Source organism: Oncorhynchus clarkii, chromosome 19 (genome assembly GCF_045791955.1).
Source record: "Oncorhynchus clarkii lewisi isolate Uvic-CL-2024 chromosome 19, UVic_Ocla_1.0, whole genome shotgun sequence".
NCBI classification, from domain to species: domain Eukaryota; kingdom Metazoa; phylum Chordata; class Actinopteri; order Salmoniformes; family Salmonidae; genus Oncorhynchus; species Oncorhynchus clarkii.
Window position 1 is genome coordinate 6,396,100 of NC_092165.1, and position 21,499 is coordinate 6,417,598.

General features: G+C 48.8%; 1 protein-coding gene across 1 annotated transcript in view; it reads right to left on the bottom strand.

Annotated features, from left to right (window-relative positions):
* The window catches only part of LOC139374640 (catenin delta-1-like), a 49,347-nt gene that overhangs the window by 19,292 nt on the left and 8,556 nt on the right, over positions 1 to 21,499 (bottom strand). The window contains exons 2-11 of the mRNA XM_071115673.1: positions 16,373 to 16,515; positions 12,643 to 12,714; positions 12,356 to 12,481; positions 10,136 to 10,425; positions 9,884 to 9,968; positions 8,585 to 8,775; positions 7,188 to 7,297; positions 6,014 to 6,122; positions 5,832 to 5,865; positions 449 to 671 (exon numbers count right to left, since the gene is read on the bottom strand). Coding sequence (XP_070971774.1) covers positions 449 to 671; positions 5,832 to 5,865; positions 6,014 to 6,122; positions 7,188 to 7,297; positions 8,585 to 8,775; positions 9,884 to 9,968; positions 10,136 to 10,425; positions 12,356 to 12,481; positions 12,643 to 12,714; positions 16,373 to 16,510 — 1,378 coding nt within the window. The 5' untranslated portion in view covers positions 16,511 to 16,515. The remainder of the gene's footprint in view (positions 1 to 448; positions 672 to 5,831; positions 5,866 to 6,013; positions 6,123 to 7,187; positions 7,298 to 8,584; positions 8,776 to 9,883; positions 9,969 to 10,135; positions 10,426 to 12,355; positions 12,482 to 12,642; positions 12,715 to 16,372; positions 16,516 to 21,499) is intronic.

Here is a 21,499-nt window from a genome sequence, read left to right on the forward strand (position 1 = left end):
CTGTGATAGTATCGGTCAGGTCCTGGTCTCTGGTCTTCCTCAGTAGTACACTAGTAGTAACAGCAGTAGTATTACCTGTGATAGTATCGGTCAGGTCCTGGTCTCTGGTCTTCCTCAGTAGTAACAACAGTAGTATTACCTGTGATAGTATCGGTCAGGTCCTGGTCTCTGGTCTTCCTCAGTAGTAACAACAGTAGTATTACCTGTGATAGTATCGGTCAGGTCCTGGTCTCTGGTCTTCCTCAGTAGTACACTAGTAGTAACCGCAGTAGTACACTAGTAGTAACAGCAGTAGTATTACCTGTGATAGTATCGGTCAGGTCCTGGTCTCTGGTCTTCCTCAGTAGTACACTAGTAGTAACAGTAGTATTACCTGTGATAGTATCGGTCAGGTCCTGGCCTCTGGTCTTCCTCAGTAGTACACTAGTAGTAACAACAGTAGTATTACCTGTGATAGTATCGGTCAGGTCCTGGTCTCTGGTCTTCCTCAGCAGTCTGACCAGGGCCGGTACTCCATCACAGTTCTTGATGGCGATCTTATTGTCAGAGTCTCGTCCATAAGAGATGTTTTTGAGCGCTCCGCAGGCGGCGTGGTGGACCTCCTTCTTAGGGTTGTCTAACATGGACACCAGGGATGGGATACCTTTCATACGACGGACATCTGTCTTCACCTGGAGGGGAGAGAGGAGAGGGGAGAGGGAGAGGAGAGGGGAGAGGAGGGGGAGAGGAGGAGAGGGGAGGGGGAGAGGAGAGGGAGAGGGAACGAGGAGAGGGGAGAGGAGGGGGAGAGGGAACGAGGAGAGAGGAGAGGGAACGAGGAGAGAGGAGAGGGAACGAGGAGAGAGGAGAGGGAACGAGGAGAGGGGAGAGGGAACGAGGAGAGGGGAGAGGGAACGAGGAGAGGGGAGAGGGAACGAGGAGAGGGGAGAGGGAACGAGGAGAGGGGAGAGGGAACGAGGAGAGGGGAGAGGAGGGGGAGAGAGGAGAGGGAACGAGGAGAGAGGAGAGGGAACGAGGAGAGAGGAGAGGGAACGAGGAGAGAGGAGAGGGGAGGGGAGAGGGAGAGGAGAGGGGAGGGGAGAGGGAGAGGAGAGGGGCGAGAACGAGGAGAGGGAACGAGGAGAGGGAACGAGGAGAGGGAAGGGGGAGAGAGGAGAGGGAACGAGGAGAGGGAACGAGGAGAGGGAAGGGGGAGAGAGGAGAGGGAAGAGGGAGAGGAGAGGGAAGAGGGAGAGGAGAGGGAACGAGGAGAGGGAAGGGAGGGAGAGGAAACGAGGAGAGAGGAGAGGGAGGGAGAGGGAAGGGAAAGCGGAGAGGGAATGAGGGATGAGGTGTTGGTGGTTGTGTGTTGCTCTCATTCTGACATGAAAGACAGTAGCTAGGTAGCCTGCAGCATGGCTGTGTTTATGACTAGATAAAGGGTGCGTGGGTAATCAAATCTAATTTTATTCCTCACATGCTTCATAAACAACAAGTGTAGACTAACAGTGAAATGCTTACTTACGGGCCCTTCCCAACAATGCAGACAGAGAAAATAGGAAAAATGATAGAAAAGTAACACTTAATAACAAAAGTATATAAATACATAATGAGTAATGATAACATGGCTATATAAACAGGGTACCAGTATGGAGTCGATGTGCAGGGGTACGAGGTAATTGAGATAGATATGCAAGGGGCTTTAAGGCTGTGGGTGTGAAGGTGAGGTGCTGCAGGTTCTGTTTGTGTATATAAACTAAGTGTGTATAGATAAAGATATGACCTTGTCCTTCTTAAAGGTGAGGTGCTATAGGTGTATATATTGACCTTGTGTACACACACACACACACACACACACACACTTGGCTTTAATACACACGAGTGAGTGAAGTGGGGGATGTTCTGCCCATGCAACCTAGATTACTATGTCACTAGTAGTGTTTGTAGTTGAGTGAGTGACTGACCATGAGAGTGAAGTGGGGGATGTTCTGCCCATGCAACCCAGATTACTATGTCACTAGTAGTGTTTGTAGTTGAGTGAGTGACTGACCATGAGAGAGAAGTGGGGGATGTTCTGCACATGCAACCCAGATTACTATGTCACTAGTAGTGTTTGTAGTTGAGTGAGTGACTGACCATGAGAGAGAAGTGGGGGATGTTCTGCCCATGCAACCTAGATTACTATGTCACTAGTAGTGTTTGTAGTTGAGTGAGTGACTGACCGTGAGAGTGAAGTGGGGATGTATTTCCGTGTCAAATCAAATAAATGTTTATTCGTCACATGATTGGGGTAATGTCACGTCTACTCGCGCTCCTCCTCTCTGGCGCTCGTTGTCACCAGTGTAGTCATCATTACGCGCACCTGCGCTTCATGAGACTCACCTGGACTCCATGACCTTCCTGATGACCCCCCCTATCGGTCACTCCCTTGGGTTCCTTCCCCAGCCCTTATCGTTTCTGTTTATATGTCCCATGTCTGAACGCTACTCGTGTTCCTGGTTTTGTTCCCTGTCTGAACGCTACTCGTGTTCCTGGTTTGGTTCCCTGTCTGAACGCTACTCGTGTTCCTGGTTTGGTTCCCTGTCTGAACGCTACTCGTGTTCCTGGTTTTGTTCCCTGTCTGAACGCTACTCGTGTTCCTGGTTTGGTTCCCTGTCTGAACGCTACTCGTGTTCCTGGTTTTGTTCCCTGTCTGAACGCTACTCGTGTTCCTGGTTTGGTTCCCTGTCTGAACGCTACTCGTGTTCCTGGTTTTGTTCCCTGTCTGAACGCTACTCGTGTTCCTGGTTTTGTTCCCTGTCTGAACGCTACTCGTGTTCCTGGTTTGGTTCCCTGTCTGAACGCTACTCGTGTTCCTGGTTTTGTTCCCTGTCTGAACGCTACTCGTGTTCCTGGTTTTGTTCCCTGTCTGAACGCTACTCGTGTTCCTGGTTTTGTTCCCTGTCTGAACGCTACTCGTGTTCCTGGTTTTGTTCCCTGTCTGAACGCTACTCGTGTTCCTGGTTTGGTTCCCTGTCTGAATGCTACTCGTGTTCCTGGTTTGGTTCCCTGTCTGAATGCTACTCGTGTTCCTGGTTTTGTTCCCTGTCTGAACGCTACTCGTGTTCCTGGTTTTGTTCCCTGTCTGAACGCTACTCGTGTTCCTGGTTTTGTTCCCTGTCTGAACGCTACTCGTGTTCCTGGTTTTGTTCCCTGTCTGAATGCTACTCGTGTTCCTGGTTTGGTTCCCTGTCTGAACGCTACTCGTGTTCCTGGTTTTGTTCCCTGTCTGAACGCTACTCGTGTTCCTGGTTTTGTTCCCTGTCTGAACGCTACTCGTGTTCCTGGTTTGGTTCCCTGTCTGAACGCTACTCGTGTTCCTGGTTTGGTTCCCTGTCTGAACGCTACTCGTGTTCCTGGTTTTGTTCCCTGTCTGAACGCTACTCGTGTTCCTGGTTTTGTTCCATGTCTGAACGCTACTCGTGTTCCTGGTTTGGTTCCCTGTCTGAACGCTACTCGTGTTCCTGGTTTGGTTCCATGTCTGAACGCTACTCGTGTTCCTGGTTTGGTTCCCTGTTATTAAATTCACTCCCTGTACCTGCATCCTGATTATCAGCGTACACGTTCCAGGTAAACAGCAGGTGTAGACTAAGTGACATGCTTACGGCCTTCCCAACAGTGCAGAGAGGGGGAAAGAGAAATAATACAAACATGTGTGTTTATATTTGTCCAAGACAGGTTACATAAATACATGAAAGGGCCGTCCATAGTTAACAAATATCTTAATATCAAACATGACCCATTCACAATACTAGTAAAAGTGTGTGTGTTCACACATGCATTTCAATGAGTGCAGGTTGTGTCCTTTGTGTGTGATGATATTGGTTGTAAATGTATTGACTAGAGTAGATTATGACGATGACCGACTTAATTATTTATTGCTATTCGTCCTTTCTGATGAAAACCATCGAGTGCTCATTGTCAAGATCGCTGGTGCCATGGAAACCTCTGCAAGGAAACAGTCAGCTCAAAAAGGAGTGTGTAACCAACGTGGGAGAAGGCGTGTTTGCAGAAGAGCATGGTTTATATAGCTAGATACAGTGCCTTGCGAAAGTATTCAGCCCCCTTGAACTTTGCGACCTTTTGCCACATTTCAGGCTTCAAACATAAAGATATAAAACTGTATTTTTTTGTGAAGAATCAACAACAAGTGGGACACAATCATGAAGTGGAACGACATTTATTGGATATTTCAAACTTTTTTAACAACTCAAAAACTGAAAAATTGGGCGTGCAAAATTATTCAGCCCCCTTAAGTTAATACTTTGTAGCGCCACCTTTTGCTGCGATTACAGCTGTAAGTCGCTTGGGGTATGTCTCTATCAGTTTTGCACATCGAGAGACTGACATTTTTTCCCATTCCTCCTTGCAAAACAGCTCGAGCTCAGTGAGGTTGGATAGAGAGCATTTGTGAACAGCAGTTTTCAGTTCTTTCCACAGATTCTCGATTGGATTCAGGTCTGGACTTTGACTTGGCCATTCTAACACCTGGATATGTTTATTTTTTAACCATTCCATTGTAGATTTTGCTTTATGTTTTGGATCATTGTCTTGTTGGAAGACAAATCTCCGTCCCAGTCTCAGGTCTTTTGCAGACTCCATCAGGTTTTCTTCCAGAATGGTCCTGTATTTGGCTCCATCCATCTTCCCATCAATTTTAACCATCTTCCCTGTCCCTGCTGAAGAAAAGCAGGCCCAAACCATGATGCTGCCACCACCATGTTTGACAGTGGAGATGGTGTGTTCAGGGTGATGAGCTGTGTTGCTTTTACGCCAAACATAACGTTTTGCATTGTTGCCAAAAAGTTCAATTTTGGTTTCATCTGACCAGAGCACCTTCTTCCACATGTTTGGTGTGTCTCCCAGGTGGCTTGTGGCAAACTTTAAACGACACTTTTTATGGATATCTTTAAGAAATGGCTTTCTTCTTGCCACTCTTCCATAAAGGCCAGATTTGTGCAATATACGACTGATTGTTGTCCTATGGACAGAGTCTCCCACCTCAGCTGTAGATCTCTGCAGTTCATCCAGAGTGATCATGGGCCTCTTGGCTGCATCTCTGATCAGTCTTCTCCTTGTATGAGCTGAAAGTTTAGAGGGACGGCCAGGTCTTGGTAGATTTGCAGTGGTCTGATACTCCTTCCATTTCAATATTATCGCTTGCACAGTGCTCCTTGGGATGTTTAAAGCTTGGGAAATCTTTTTGTATCCAAATCCGGCTTTAAACTTCTTCACAACAGTATCTCGGACCTGCCTGGTGTGTTTCTTGTTCTTCATCTCTCTGCGCTTTTACACCTCTGTATCACAGTGCAGGTGCATTTATACGGAGACTTGATTACACACAGGTGGATTGTATTTAGCATCATTAGTCATTTAGGTCAACATTGGATCATTCAGAGATCCTCACTGAACTTCTGGAGAGAGTTTGCTGCACTGAAAGTAAAGGGGCTGAATAATTTTGCACGCCGTATTTTTCAGTTTTTGATTTGTTAAAAAAGTTTGAAATATCCAATAAATGTCGTTCCACTTCATGATTGTGTCCCACTTGTTGTTGATTCTTCACAAAAAAATACAGTTTTATATCTTTATGTTTGAATCCTGAAATGTGGCAAAAGGTCGCAAAGTTCAAGGGGGCCGAATACTTTCGCAAGGCACTGTATATATATTACCTTGTCGTTCTTAAAGGTGAGGTGCTGCAGGTATATATATATATTACCTTGTCGTTCTTAAAGGTGAGGTGCTGCTGTAGGTATATATATATATATATATGTATATTACCTTGTAGGTGAGGTGCTGCAGGTATATATATATACCTTGTCGTTCTTAAAGGTGAGGTGCTGCAGGTATATATATATATATATATATATGTATTACCTTATGAGGTGCTGCAGGTATATATATATATATATTATTACCATGTCGTTCTTAAAGGTGAGGTGCTGCAGGTATATATATATATATATTACCTTGTCGTTCTTAAAGGTGAGGTGCTGCAGCGGCAGCGTTGCTCTTGACGGGGTCCAGTCTGTAGTTGAGCATGGCGATGACCTCCGGCAGCTCAGGCTGTCTCCAGGAAGTGGCGGGGCCTTTCCTCAGGGAGCAGGCCAAGCAGGTAAGAGAATATATACATCACATTCATCCAAAGCAAAATACTGTAGTGCAGGCAAATTCCACATCTGGACCTTGAATCCAGTTCCACTGTTGAATATCATTCCTCCCTTCTAATCAGGGACTGACTTAGACCTGGGATCCCAGGTGGGTACAATTCATGATCAGGTAGAACAGAAAAACAGCAGTGGTCCAGACCAGTCCTAAAATACACTTTTTGGTCCACCAGCCACTGTGGCAGGTAGATTTAAAGATCTACCAGCCACTCAGTTTTTTTTTACCATCCAAAATATTTCCCCTAAAATTACACAAACAAAACAAAAATACAGATGCGCATGCTTTGTAATGTTTCTAAAACAATAAAATGTATTACTGTTAAGAAGTAATGTGGTATATTGTTTCATTTCATTTCATTTTTTTGTGACCTGACACTTAACAAAAAATGATCCCCTGCCCCTTTAAGGACGGGAGGTTACCGTGGTAACGCGACTAGAGTCATGTTTGTCCTGTGAGTCTGACAAGCAGCAGGGTTGTCTTCTCTTCTCTAGCAGTTGAAACTCAAACATTGAAAAACAACCTAACGCGTGAACAAAAACAAATATAAATAGCCAGGAAACACAAGGACAAAGTCTTCAGTAGACTTCATCTTCAAGTAAATTAGACCAACTTTTATGCCTGTGCACAAAGCTTCTAAAAATGAATTGTTCACTCATCTCCTGACACTGTGCGAGGTGGGATAGGCTATAAGATTTCTAGTTCTTTGACTTTGTGTGATTCATTTACCAGCTGTGAAACAAAAACTGCAGAAATACTTAGAAAATAGCCACTGCAGCATTTAATCATACTTGACTATTTTTATTCACAGATGTGAATGAAATGCTGGCACTGTGGAGCCCTGGCCCCCACCAACATGGCTGGTGAAACACACATCTGACCCACATATGACAAAATGACCCGCGTTGGCAGGTGGTGGGTGTTCATTTTAAGCCCTGGTCTGGACCTGCAGGCTTGGATGTGAATACCCCTGATATATCTACAATACGACACCAAGGAGTCTCACCTGTCCAAGGAGGCCATGCTACCCCTCTCTCCCTGGGCCAGGGGTGCACCTCCCCAGTAGTACATGTCCCCTGCTCCACTCATGTCTCCGTCCAGAGTCCCTTCATAGCTCCTGGGAGGGGAGAGAAGAGGTAAGGGGTTAGTCGGGAGCGGACACTAGACTGGTAGGGGTTAGTAGGGAGTGGACACTACACTGGTAGGGGTTAGTAGGGAGTGGACACTAGACTGGTAGGGGTTAGTAGGGAGTGGACACTACACTGGTAGGGGTTAGTAGGGAGTGGACACTACACTGGTAGGGGTTAGTAGGGAGTGGACACTACACTGGTAGGGGTTAGTAGGGAGCGGACACTACACTGGTAGGGGTTAGTAGGGAGTGGACACTACACTGGTAGGGGTTAGTAGGGAGCGGACACTACACTGGTAGGGGTTAGTAGGGAGCGGACACTAGACTGGTAGGGGTTAGTAGGGAGCGGACACTACACTGGTAGGGGTTAGTAGGGAGTGGACACTAGACTGGTAGGGGTTAGTAGGGAGCGGACACTAGACTGGTAGGGGTTAGTAGGGAGTGGACACTACACTGGTAGGGGTTAGTAGGGAGCGGACACTAGACTGGTAGGGGTTAGTAGGGAGAGGACACTACACTGGTAGGGGTTAGTAGGGAGTGGACACTACACTGGTAGGGGTTAGTAGGGAGTGGACACTACACTGGTAGGGGTTAGTAGGGAGTGGACACTACACTGGTAGGGGTTAGTAGGGAGTGGACACTACACTGGTAGGGGTTAGTAGGGAGCGGACACTACACTGGTAGGGGTTAGTAGGGAGCGGACACTACACTGGTAGGGGTTAGTAGGGGTAGTGGACACTACACTGGTAGGGGTTAGTAGGGAGCGGACACTACACTGGTAGGGGTTAGTAGGGAGTGGACACTACACTGGTAGGGGTTAGTAGGGAGTGGACACTACACTGGTAGGGGTTAGTAGGGAGTGGACACTACACTGGTAGGGGTTAGTAGGGAGTGGACACTACACTGGTAGGGGTTAGTAGGGAGCGGACACTACACTGGTAGGGGTTAGTAGGGAGCGGACACTACACTGGTAGGGGTTAGTAGGGAGTGGACACTACACTGGTAGGGGTTAGTAGGGAGTGGACACTACACTGGTAGGGGTTAGTAGGGAGCGGACACTACACTGGTAGGGGTTAGTAGGGAGCGGACACTACACTGGTAGGGGTTAGTAGGGAGTGGACACTACACTGGTAGGGGTTAGTAGGGAGTGGACACTACACTGGTAGGGGTTAGTAGGGAGTGGACACTACGCTGACTGAATAAACAACCAGGGATACAGAGAAGGAGACCAGGCATTACAACACACACTCCCTCCACACACACTGGGACATGTACCCTGTCCTGCGGGGCGGTCCGTGGTTGAAGGCTTGTTGGTTGCGTGGTACTGTTCCGTAGTGGATGGCCGGTCCCATGCCGTAGTCTGCCTCGTCATATCCCAGACTCCTCTGGTCATCCTCCAGACCGTACGGCTCTGGGACAAACCTCGGCATCCCAGACAGCTCCAACGCACTGCCCATACGACCCACCTGACCAATACATTATCATCACGTTAACACACATTCTGCAGTCCAGACAGCTCCAACACACTGGCCTTACGACCCACCTGACCAATACATTATCATCATGTTAACACACATTCTGCAGTCCAGACAGCTCCAACACACTGGCCATACGACCCACCTGACCAATACATTATCATCACATTAACACACATTCTGCAGTCCAGACAGCTCCAACGCACTGGCCTTACGACCCACCTGACCAATACATTATCATCACGTTAACACACATTCTGCAGTGCTGACAGCTCCAACGCACTGGCCATACGACCCACCTGACCAATACATTATCATCACATTAACACACATTCTGCAGTGCTGACAGCTCCAACACACTGGCCTTACGACCCACCTGACCAATACATTATCATCACGTTAACACACATTCTGCAGTCCTGACAGCTCCAACACACTGCCCATACGACCCACCTGACCAATACATTATCATCACGTTAACACACATTCTGCAGTCCTGACAGCTCCAACACACTGCCCATACGACCCACCTGACCAATACATTATCATCACGTTAACACACATTCTGCAGTCCTGACAGCTCCAACACACTGGCCTTACGACCCACCTGACCAATACATTATCATCACGTTAACACACATTCTGCAGTCCAGACAGCTCCAACACACTGGCCTTACGACCCACCTGACCAATACATTATCATCACGTTAACACACATTCTGCAGTCCTGACAGCTCCAACACACTGGCCATACGACCCACCTGACCAATACATTATCATCACATTAACACACATTCTGCAGTCCAGACAGCTCCAACGCACTGGCCTTACGACCCACCTGACCAATACATTATCATCACGTTAACACACATTCTGCAGTCCAGACAGCTCCAACACACTGGCCTTACGACCCACCTGACCAATACATTATCATCACGTTAACACACATTCTGCAGTCCAGACAGCTCCAACACACTGGCCATACGACCCACCTGACCAATACAATATCATCACGTTAACACACATTCTACAGTCCTGACAGCTCCAACACACTGGCCATACGACCCACTCTATTTAACACACACGAAATACGACCCACCTGTGGCTGTGCTGCGTATGGGTCCAGCTGGTTCCTGCTGATGGCTCTGTATCCTGAGTCCAGGGTCCGGTACCCATCAGCTGGCCTGGAGGGGAGAAGTAGAGAGGAGGGGAGAAGTAGAGAGGAGGGGAGAAGTAGAGAGGAGAGGAGGGAGGAGAGGGGAGAGTTGAGGAGGGAGAAAGGAGAGGATACACCAGTTGTCTCCCAACTCTACGTCTATGGATAAAGAGACAACAGATCCACCTGTCCTACCTGTAGCGGTCGTCCATGCGTGCTCCCCTGCTCAGGCTGGCGTAGGTCTCCCCTATGGAGGGAGGGCCCTGGCGGTAGTCCTCGTACCCCCCCGGGGGTCCGTAGTGGTAGTTTCGGGGCACGGTGTTGGTAGGGTAGTCCATGGGAGGACCTGGCTGTCTGTAGACCCGCTCCATGGGGGTGGTGTAACCCCCTACACCTGTCATAGACCCCCCTCCATCCAGGGAGAGGTTGTCAGACACAGAGGGGATGACTGTACGAGTCATGGTAGTCTTCACTACCTTCTTTACCTGGGGAGAGGGGGGAGGAGAAACAGATTCAACTAGGTTAGTGTCAGACACGGAGGAGATGACCGTACGAGGAGTCAGGGGAGAGAGGTTAGTGTCAGACACGGAGGAGATGACATGAGTCAGGGGAGAGAGGGGTTAGTGTCAGACAAGGAGGAGATGACCGTACGAGGAGTCAGGGGAGAGAGGGGTTAGTGTCAGACACGGAGGAGATAACCGTACGAGGAGTCAGGGGAGAGAGGGGTTAGTGTCAGACACGGAGTAGATGACCGTACGAGGAGTCAGGGGAGAGAGGGGTTAGTGTCAGACACGGAGGAGATGACCGTACGAGGAGTCAGGGGAGAGAGGGGTTAGTGTCAGACACGGAGGAGATGACCGTACGAGGAGTCAGGGGAGAGAGGGGTTAGTGTCAGACACGGAGGAGATGACCGTACGAGGAGTCAGGGGAGAGAGGGGTTAGTGTCAGACACGGAGGAGATGACCGTACGAGGAGTCAGGGGAGAGAGGGGTTAGTGTCAGACACGGAGGAGATGACCGTACGAGGAGTCAGGGGAGAGAGGGGTTAGTGTCAGACACGGAGGAGATGACCGTACGAGGAGTCAGAGGAGAGAGGGGTTAGTGTCAGACACGGAGGAGATGACCGTATGAGGAGTCAGGGGAGAGAGGGGTTAGTGTCAGACACGGAGGAGATGACCGTACGAGGAGTCAGGGGAGAGAGGGGTTAGTGTCAGACACGGAGGAGATGACCGTACGAGGAGTCAGAGGAGAGAGGGGTTAGTGTCAGACACGGAGGAGATGACCGTATGAGGAGTCAGGGGAGAGAGGGGTTAGTGTCAGACACGGAGGAGATGACCGTACGAGGAGTCAGGGGAGAGAGGGGCTAGTGTCAGACACGGAGGAGATGACCGTACGAGGAGTCAGGGGAGAGAGGGGTTAGTGTCAGACACGGAGGAGATGACCGTACGAGGAGTCAGGGGAGAGAGGGGTTAGTGTCAGACACGGAGGAGATGACCGTACGAGGAGTCAGGGGAGAGAGGGGTTAGTGTCAGACACAGAGGAGATAACCGTACGAGGAGTCAGGGGAGAGAGGGGTTAGTGTCAGACACGGAGGAGATAACCGTACGAGGAGTCAGGGGAGAGAGGGGTTGGTGTCAGACACGGAGGAGATAACCGTACGAGGAGTCAGGGGAGAGAGGGGTTAGTGTCAGACACGGAGGAGATGACCGTACGAGGAGTCAGAGGAGAGAGGGGTTAGTGTCAGACACGGAGGAGATAACCGTACGAGGAGTCAGGGGAGAGAGGGGTTGGTGTCAGACACGGAGGAGATAACCGTACGAGGAGTCAGGGGAGAGAGGGGTTAGTGTCAGACACGGAGGAGATAACCGTACGAGGAGTCAGGGGAGAGAGGGGTTAGTGTCAGACACGGAGGAGATGACATGAGTCAGGGGAGAGAGGGGTTAGTGTCAGACACGGAGGAGATAACCGTACGAGGAGTCAGGGGAGAGAGGGGTTAGTGTCAGACACGGAGGAGATGACCGTACGAGGAGTCAGGGGAGAGAGAGGTTAGTGTCAGACACGGAGGAGATGACATGAGTCAGGGGAGAGAGGGGTTAGTGTCAGACACGGAGGAGATAACCGTACGAGGAGTCAGGGGAGAGAGGGGTTAGTGTCAGACACGGAGGAGATAACCGTACGAGGAGTCAGGGGAGAGAGGGGTTAGTGTCAGACACGGAGGAGATAACCGTACGAGGAGTCAGGGGAGAGAGGGGTTAGTGTCACACACGGAGGAGATAACCGTACGAGGAGTCAGGGGAGAGAGGGGTTAGTGTCAGACACGGAGGAGATGACCGTACGAGGAATCAGAGGAGAGAGGTTAGTGTCAGACAAGGAGGAGGTGACATGAGTCAGGGGAGAGAGAGGGTAAAGGTAGTACCGTAGTTTCTGTGCGGCGCGTGGTGCCATCTTCGCTGGTTTCCACGGAGATGACGGGGGGCACCTCGTGCGGGTCCTCCTCCACGGTAACCGTCTCCTGGACGACTTGACCAGGCTCCATCCTGTACTGAAGAACGGAGACAGACACCGTTACACCCACACACAGATAAATGCACACTCGCAAACTTAATTAACACAGGCAAACATGTCACACACACAGATACATAGACAGTCACACAACTGACAAAGAGGAAGACATATTCCGGTACACACACACACACAGCTTACATGTGTCCCGTTGACGTATCCCTCGTTCAGTGTGAGCCTCTCTATGTCCGCATCACAAGAAACACGCCCATTCTGTAGAGCGGAGGGGAAGACAGGAGTTGTTTACACAAGAGAACAGTGTGTGTGTGTGTGTGTGTGTGTATGTGTGTGTGTCAACCGCAGGGCCAGTGGCCAGGGAGGAGCAGAGTTATTCCAAACATTCAGAGGAGCAGGTTAACGCAGGACACAGAGAGAATGTCATGACATCAGAGCCCCAGGCTCCTTTCACACACACAGGCACCACCACATCCCATTCAGTCAACCCCAGACAACAGGCACCACCACATCCCATTCATTCAACCCCAGACAACAGGCACCACCACATCCCATTCATTCAATCAACCCCAGACAACAGGCACCACCACATTCCATTCAGTCAACCCCAGAGAACAGGCACCACCACATCCCATTCATTCAACCCCAGACAACAGGCACCACCACATCCCATTCATTCAACCCCAGACAACAGGCACCACCACATCCCATTCATTCAACCCCAGACAACAGGCACCACCACATCCCATTCATTCAACCCCAGACAACAGGCACCACCACATCCCATTCATTCAACCCCAGACAACAGGCACCACCACATCCCATTCATTCAACCCCAGACAACAGGCACCACCACATCCCATTCATTCAACCCCAGACAACAGGCACCACCACATCCCATTCATTCAACCCCAGACAACAGGCACCACCACATCCCAGTCAGTCAACCCCAGACAACAGGCACCACCACATCCCATTCATTCAACCCCAGACAACAGGCAACACATCCCATTCAATCAAACCCAGACAACAGGCACCACCACATCCCATTCAATCAACCCCAGACAACAGGCAACACATCCCATTCAATCAAACCCAGACAACAGGCACCACCACATCCCATTCAATCAACCCCAGACATTAAGCAGAAATACAGTAAGTACAAAGTAGACAAACAATAAAACAATTGATGAAGCGAATGAAAAAAACAAATGAAGGACAGAATGGGTGAGACATGGAGGATGAGGAGAGACCGGTTCAGAGCATCACTGCTGCCAGCAAGACAGGAAGAGCCTCAGAGAGCAGGGTGTGTGAGAACCTGTCAGTGGGTTGTCAGTTGGCTGTGTGTGTGTGTGTGTCTCAGTGGGGTTCTCAGTGTGTGTGTGTGTGTGTGTGCCTGTCAGCTCTGTAAACAGGGTGAAGACCAGGCACATTCCAACCCTGTCTGTTCTCCAGAGATACAACACTGACTGACCAGACCAACCCTGAGAGAGGAGACTACGTGTTTACCGTGTAGTGTGTTCATAAAATGCCTGAGGGTGGGAAAATGACACACCTCAGTGTGTTTGCTTACCAGACAGTGTGTGTGTGTGCTCGCAAGTAATCTAAAGCTATGCGGTCACTACGTCCAGACAGGGAAGCCTGACACAGTCAGACACTAAGCAGGAAGTGGACATGGTAAACAGTAACCTAGACCAGGTATTGGACAAAACCCACCCGGTTTATGAACCAAGCGGGCAGCAGTATACTATTTGTAAACAATAAAGTGTATTTTTCCTCCTCTGTTCTCCCTTCTGCTCAGTGTACACATGCTGCTCCTCCTTCAGAAAAGCACCAAAAATGACATTCAGTAGCCTCTAGCAATGCTTGTATAACGTTGAGCTGGATTTGCCCGTCTTTGCAATTGTGTTCATTTTCACACGTTAGCATTTAGCTAACAGCTAACATCTGGTCAGTGTTGTATTCTCAGACTAAATACTGCAATTCTACTGTCTGAACGATCTGTAATATTCTGACCACAGGATCAGCCATGGATTGGGATCATTAACACTGAAAATACGGTATAATGTTTTATCACATATGAGCCTTAGGAATGTCTTCTAGTCAGGTTTATAATATGACATTTCTCTCTAGCCTATATGAGAATTTCACATGTCAACACCGAACGGCCACAAAAACAATTGTACCACAAGTCTGCTGCAATGCGTAACTGCAAAGACAACCAGATGTGGCAGCAGGCTACCTTCACATGACATGCACATCCACAGAGATGACCTGGGGGTACCAGGCTACCATCACATGACATGCACATCCACAGAGATGACCTGGGGGGGTACCAGGCTACCTTCACATGACATGCACATCCACAGAGATGACCTGGGGGTACCAGGCTACATTCACATGACATGCACATCCACAGAGATGACCTGGGGGTACCAGGCTACCTTCACATGACATGCACATCCACAGAGATGACCTGGGGGTACCAGGCTACTTTCACATGACATGCACATCCACAGAGATGACCTGGGGGTACCAGGCTACCTTCACATGACATGCACATCCACAGAGATGACCTGGGGGGTACCAGGCTACCTTCACATGACATGCACATCCACAGAGATGACCTGGGGGGTACCAGGCTACCTTCACATGACATGCACATCCACAGAGATGACCTGGGGGGTACCAGGCTACCTTCACATGACATGCACATCCACAGAGATGACCTGGGAGGTACCAGGCTACCTTCATATGACATGCACATCCACAGAGATGACCTGGGGGTACCAGGCTACCTTCACATGACATGCACATCCACAGAGATGACCTGGGGGTACCAGGCTACCTTCACATGACATGCACATCCACAGAGATGACCTGGGGGTACCAGGCTACCTTCACATGACATGCACATCCACAGAGATGACCTGGGGGGGGTACCAGGCTACCTTCACATGACATGCACATCCACAGTGATGACCTGGGGGGGGTACCAGGCTACCTTCACATGACATGCACATCCACAGAGATGACCTGGGGGGTACCAGGCTACCTTCACATGACATGCACATCCACAGAGATGACCTGGGGGGGTACCAGGCTACCTTCACATGACATGCACATCCACAGAGATGACCTGGGGGGTACCAGGCTACCTTCACATGACATGCACATCCACAGAGATGACCTGGGGGGGTACCAGGCTACCTTCACATGACATGCACATCCACAGAGATGACCTGGGGGATACCAGGCTACCTTCACATGACATGCACATCCACAGAGATGACCTGGGGGTACCAGGCTACCTTCACATGACATGCACATCCACAGAGTTGTAACCAATGATGGCTACAGGAAGGGTTGACCAATGATGGCTACAGGGAGGGTTGACCAATGATGGCTACAGGAAGGGTTGACCAATGATGGCTACAGGAAGGGTTGACCAATGATGGCTACAGGAAGGGTTGACCAATGATGGCTACAGGAAGGGTTGACCAATGATGGCTACAGGAAGGGTTGACCAATGATGGCTACAGGAAGGGTTGACCAATGATGGCTACAGGAAGGGTTGACCAATGATGGAACGAGACAGGACGACGGTTGGGGTGAGGCAATGGGTGATACCATGGGGGCTAGGATTGCACAATTCTGTGAACTTCATGCAAAATTCCACAGGTTTTCCGGAAATCCTCCAATTTCCTGCTTATTCCCTCCTGGAAGATATCGGAATGTTGCAACCCTAACGGCAGCTATGGAGGTGACGGCATGGAAAGTTACAAGGACGGTTGAATGGTGATGAAACGAGGACGAAGTGATGGAATGGGTGATACCATGATGGCTATGGGGGTGATGGATGATCCCATGAATGCTATGGGGGTGATGGGTGATCCCATGGGGGCGAGGGCTTTACCTGTAGATTGGGGGGAGGGCGTGGGAGGGTGCCTCCGCACCTCCTCTCCTCCTCCAGAGCGCGAGTCAGACGCTCAAACTGACGCTCCTGCTCCCGCACGGAGGCCAGGAGAGAGGCTGCACTCTCACACTGCTCCATTCACACTGAGTAGAGAGGACAGGACAGGGTTCAACCACATAGCACCACACTGAGTAGAGGACAGGACAGGGTTAAACCACCTAGCACCACACTGAGTAGAGAGGACAGGACAGGGTTCAACCACCTAGCACCACAGAGTAGAGGACAGGACAGGGTTCAACCACCTAGCACCACACGGAGTAGAAGACAGGACAGGGTTAAACCACCTAGCACCACACTGAGTAGAGGGGACAGGACAGGGTTCAACCACCTAGCACCACACTGAGTAGAAGTTAGCACCACACGACAGGGTTAAACCACCTAGCCCCACACTGAGTAGAGAGGACAGGGTTAAACCACCTAGCACCACACGGAGTAGAGGACAGGGTTAAATCACCTAGCACCACACAAAGAGGGAGGACAGAGTTAACCTGACACACACAGAATAAACCGTTTTTAAACCACATTCCATACTCCGTTATATTCACACACAGAGACACTGAGACAGAGAGACAGTTAACCCACAAACACACATTACAGTGATGCTGTACAGAGAAGCAGCAGGGCGACAGGATGCTAATCACCTCCACACTTAGAGATGAACAGCATGAGAGAGAGGGGAGGACGAGAAGGAGAGAGGGAGGATAGGAGGGAGGTTGAGGAGATACAGGAAAGAGAAGAAGAGGAGGAAGAGGGAGAAGCAGAAGGAAATAAGTTGAGTTACAATAGGAGTGTGATGACTGGGGGTGAGAATCACATGTTCTTAGGGAAGGGCTGTGGCAGGTGGTGCTCGTTAGCACCTCTCGTCTTCCACAGAGGCAGGTGAGAGCGAGATAAAGAGAGGAGAGAATGAGAAACGGAGCGAGAGAGAGAGCACCACGGGTTCTAGAAGTCTATTTCTGGGCCCAGAGTTTACACCCATCAGCTCCTGGCTGAGCCCAAAACAGAACCAGAAACTAGAACGACAGTAAAAGACAGAACAGACCTTAAAGACACTGTGTTATATTCACAGTATGGAGGTTGAAATAACACTGTGAAAATCATAATGCCCTTTTAGTGTAAGAGCTGTTAGAAGACTGCCTGGAACTTCAGCCTGTTTTGGTGGGATGGAGTTTGTTAATAGACCAATAAAAAAAACTCTGCCAATAAGAGCTCATTTTGAGTTTCCCCACTCAGACCACTCCCAGGCAGCCCCACTCCCAGGCAGCCCCACTCCCAGGCAGCCCCACTCCCAGGCAGCCCCACTCCCAGGCAGCCCTAGCTACATTCTTGCTTGAGAAATTACTCTTCGCTAACAAGCTATTTTTTTTTGTGTTTGACCATTTTAATGGAAAATAATCACAGCAAGGTACTTAATTGTTACCCACAAATGATTTAATATTGAGAAAAACAGCTGCATTGGACCTTTAAACAACATGTCGAGGAACCAAACGTAGCTAGAGGATTCAGAACAGGAAACTTGGCCTAACTGAACCAAACGTAGCTAGAGGATTCAGAACAGGAAACTTACTGAACCAAACGTAGCTAGAGGATTCAGAACAGGAAACTTGGCCTAACTGAACCAAACGTAGCTAGAGGATTCAGAACAGGAAACTTACTGAACCAAACGTAGCTAGAGGATTCAGAATAGGAAACTTACTGAACCAAACGTAGCTAGAGGATTCAGAACAGGAAACTTGGCCTAACTGAACCAAACGTAGCTAGAGGATTCAGAACAGGAAACTTACTGAACCAAACGTAGCTAGAGGATTCAGAACAGGAAACTTACTGAACTAAACGTAGCTAGAGGATTCAGAACAGGAAACTTACTGAACCAAACGTAGCTAGAGGATTCAGAACAGGAAACTTACTGAACCAAACATAACTAGAGGATTCAGAACAGGAAACTTGGCCTAACTGAACCAAACATAGCTAGAGGATTCAGAACAGGAAACTTACTGAACCAAACGTAGCTAGAGGATTCAGAACAGGAAACTTGGCCTAACTGAACCAAACGTAGCTAGAGGATTCAGAACAGGAAACTTACTGAACTAAACGTAGCTAGAGGATTCAGAACAGGAAACTTACTGAACTAAACGTAGCTAGAGGATTCAGAACAGGAAACTTACTGAACTAAACATAGCTAGAGGATTCAGAACAGGAAACTTACTGAACTAAACGTAGCTAGAGGATTCAGAACAGGAAACTTACTGAACCAAACGTAGCTAGAGGATTCAGAACAGGAAACTTGGCCTAACTGAACCAAACATAAACCGACAGAGATGAACTTCCTGGTCAAGTCTTGGGAAAATCTAAAAAAAAATACAATTTAAAATTTAAAAAGGAAAAGGAATGGGGGTCTGAAATAATTTCACTACTCAAATAGTATCATGAATCTGTCAGATATCCGGATAGTCAAAATACCTATTTTTAACCTGAGCTCTTCTGCACGAGGGAGGCTGGCACGCTATTGCTGCCGCTGCGGATGGGCCGGTTAGTAACGTATGAGAAGGGAGCGAGCAGACGGAGGAAGAGGAGAGACCAAGGCAACTCAGCTACAGCCAAGACGAGCCAACTGGTAGCAGTCACAATGTTATTCATCATCATACAACGTATCATCATAGAAGCCCCTGTCTTGGATAGAGTAGCCTAGAGAAGAGCCAGCTTTATACTGTCTTGGATAGAGTAGCCTAGAGAAGAGCCAGCTTTACACTGTCTTGGATAGAGTAGCCTAGAGAAGAGCCAGCTTTACACTGTCTTGGATAGAGTAGCCTAGAGAAGAGCCAGCTTTACGCTGTCTTGGATAGAGTAGCCTAGAGAAGAGCCAGCTTTGCACTGTCTTGGATAGAGTAGCCTAGAGAAGAGCCAGCTTTACACTGTCTTGGATAGAGTAGCCTAGAGAAGAGCCAGCTTTGCACTGTCTTGGATAGAGTAGCCTAGAGAAGAGCCAGCTTTGCACTGTCTTGGATAGAGTAGCCTAGAGAAGAGCCAGCTTTACACTGTCTTGGATAGAGTAGCCTAGAGAAGAGCCAGCTTTACACTGTCTTGGATAGAGTAGCCTAGAGAAGAGCCAGCTTTACGCTTTCTTGGATAGAGTAGCCTAGAGAAGAGCCAGCTTTACACTGTCTTGGATAGAGTAGCCTAGAGAAGAGCCAGCTTTACACTGTCTTGGATAGAGTAGCCTAGAGAAGAGCCAGCTTTACACTGTCTTGGATAGAGTAGCCTAGAGAAGAGCCAGCTTTACACTGTCTTGGATAGAGTAGCCTAGAGAAGAGCCAGCTTTACGCTGTCTTGGATAGAGTAGCCTAGAGAAGAGCCAGCTTTGCGCTGTCTTGGATAGAGTAGCCTAGAGAAGAGCCAGCTTTACACTGTCTTGGATAGAGTAGTCTAGAGAAGAGCCAGCTTTACACTGTCTTGGATAGAGTAGCCTAGAGAAGAGCCAGCTTTGCACTGTCTTGGATAGAGTAGCCTAGAGAAGAGCCAGCTTTGCACTGTCTTGGATAGAGTAGCCTAGAGAAGAGCCAGCTTTACACTGTCTTGGATAGAGTAGCCTAGAGAAGAGCCAGCTTTACACTGTCTTGGATAGAGTAGCCTAGAGAAGAGCCAGCTTTACACTGTCTTGGATAGAGTAGCCTAGAGAAGAGTCAGCTTTACACTGTCTTGGATAGAGTAGCCTAGAGAAGAGCCAGCTTTACGCTGTCTTGGATAGAGTAGCCTAGAGAAGAGCCAGCTTTGCACCGACTATACAAAACATTAGGAACACATAATAGAGTTGAACCCCCCCCCCCCCCCCCCCCCCCCCCCCCCCACCACCACCACCACATACACAATCTATGTCTCAAGGCTTCTTTAACCTGTCTCCTCCCCTTCATCTACACTGACTGTATCAGATTTAACAAGTGACATCAATAAGGGGATCATCACTTTCACCTGGATTCACCTGGTCAGTTTGTCATGGAAAGAGGTGTTCTTAATGTTTGGTACGCTCGGTGTAGACAGCTAGGATAATGCTGCGGCCACATGCTGCACTTTCACCCCCAACCCCCATTCAGATAAAACAGCCTACCTGCTGGTTGCCGGTCGTAGCTTTCTCCCTCTCATTTGGCCAACTTTTCAATTGGGTCATTTTATTCCATCTAGCGTTGCATTAGTGAATTTTCATTCCACATTGAGCCTCTTTGATTGGCCAACACAAACAACAAGCTACACAGTGAAGGCTACCGGTCAACTACCAGTCTGTGGCGTCATAAAAACTACCCCAAAAAAGTTTGTTTAATTAAACTAAGAATTTGAAATGTCATGGTATATTCTTGTGTGTAACAATGTCACATGGATGTTAAAATGTAAATCAGAAAAAAAAATTGTTCATGTTAAAATAGCCCCCCCCAAAAAACTCAAAATGTCATACTCACAAAAGTATTTCAATCCTAACGTCCGTTTGGCTATTGGAATAACCGTTCACATACCTAGTTCAAAACATAACCACATTAGCCTACATGGAATCAGATCCTTCTTGAGCTGTAGTCATACCGGAGGACCAGCCATCCAAATCATTTCCCCCCTTCAAACCTGTCTCCAGTCAGCCACTGGCCGTATTCATTACTGTACAGTAGCAACCCCCCCACCCAGTCTGCAGCTGTCTGTGGTGAGTGGATGAACAAAGAGAAGTGTATTACAGTAGGTCTGGTATCTGGTCATGGTGACATGAGCTTTATCCTTGAAAACTAAAAACAGAACATCAAGTTTCAGTGAACTTGCTTAATCTCTTCACCCTCCCCTTCTCTTTCCGCTTGACACAAACTGTCTCTCCCCCCCTCTCTCTCTCTCTCTCTCTCTCCCTCTCACACACACCTCCGTCACACATTCCAACGGGAGTTCTGGCATGTCACATCCTGCCTCAGCTGTTCAGGTTGTGTTTGTGGCTAATCCTTCACTTTTTTCATTTATCCACTCATCTGTCCCTCTCTCTCTTTCTACCTCTCCCTCTCAGCCCTGGAGTGGTTACAAGGGCAAGGGGCCTTTCTTTCCATT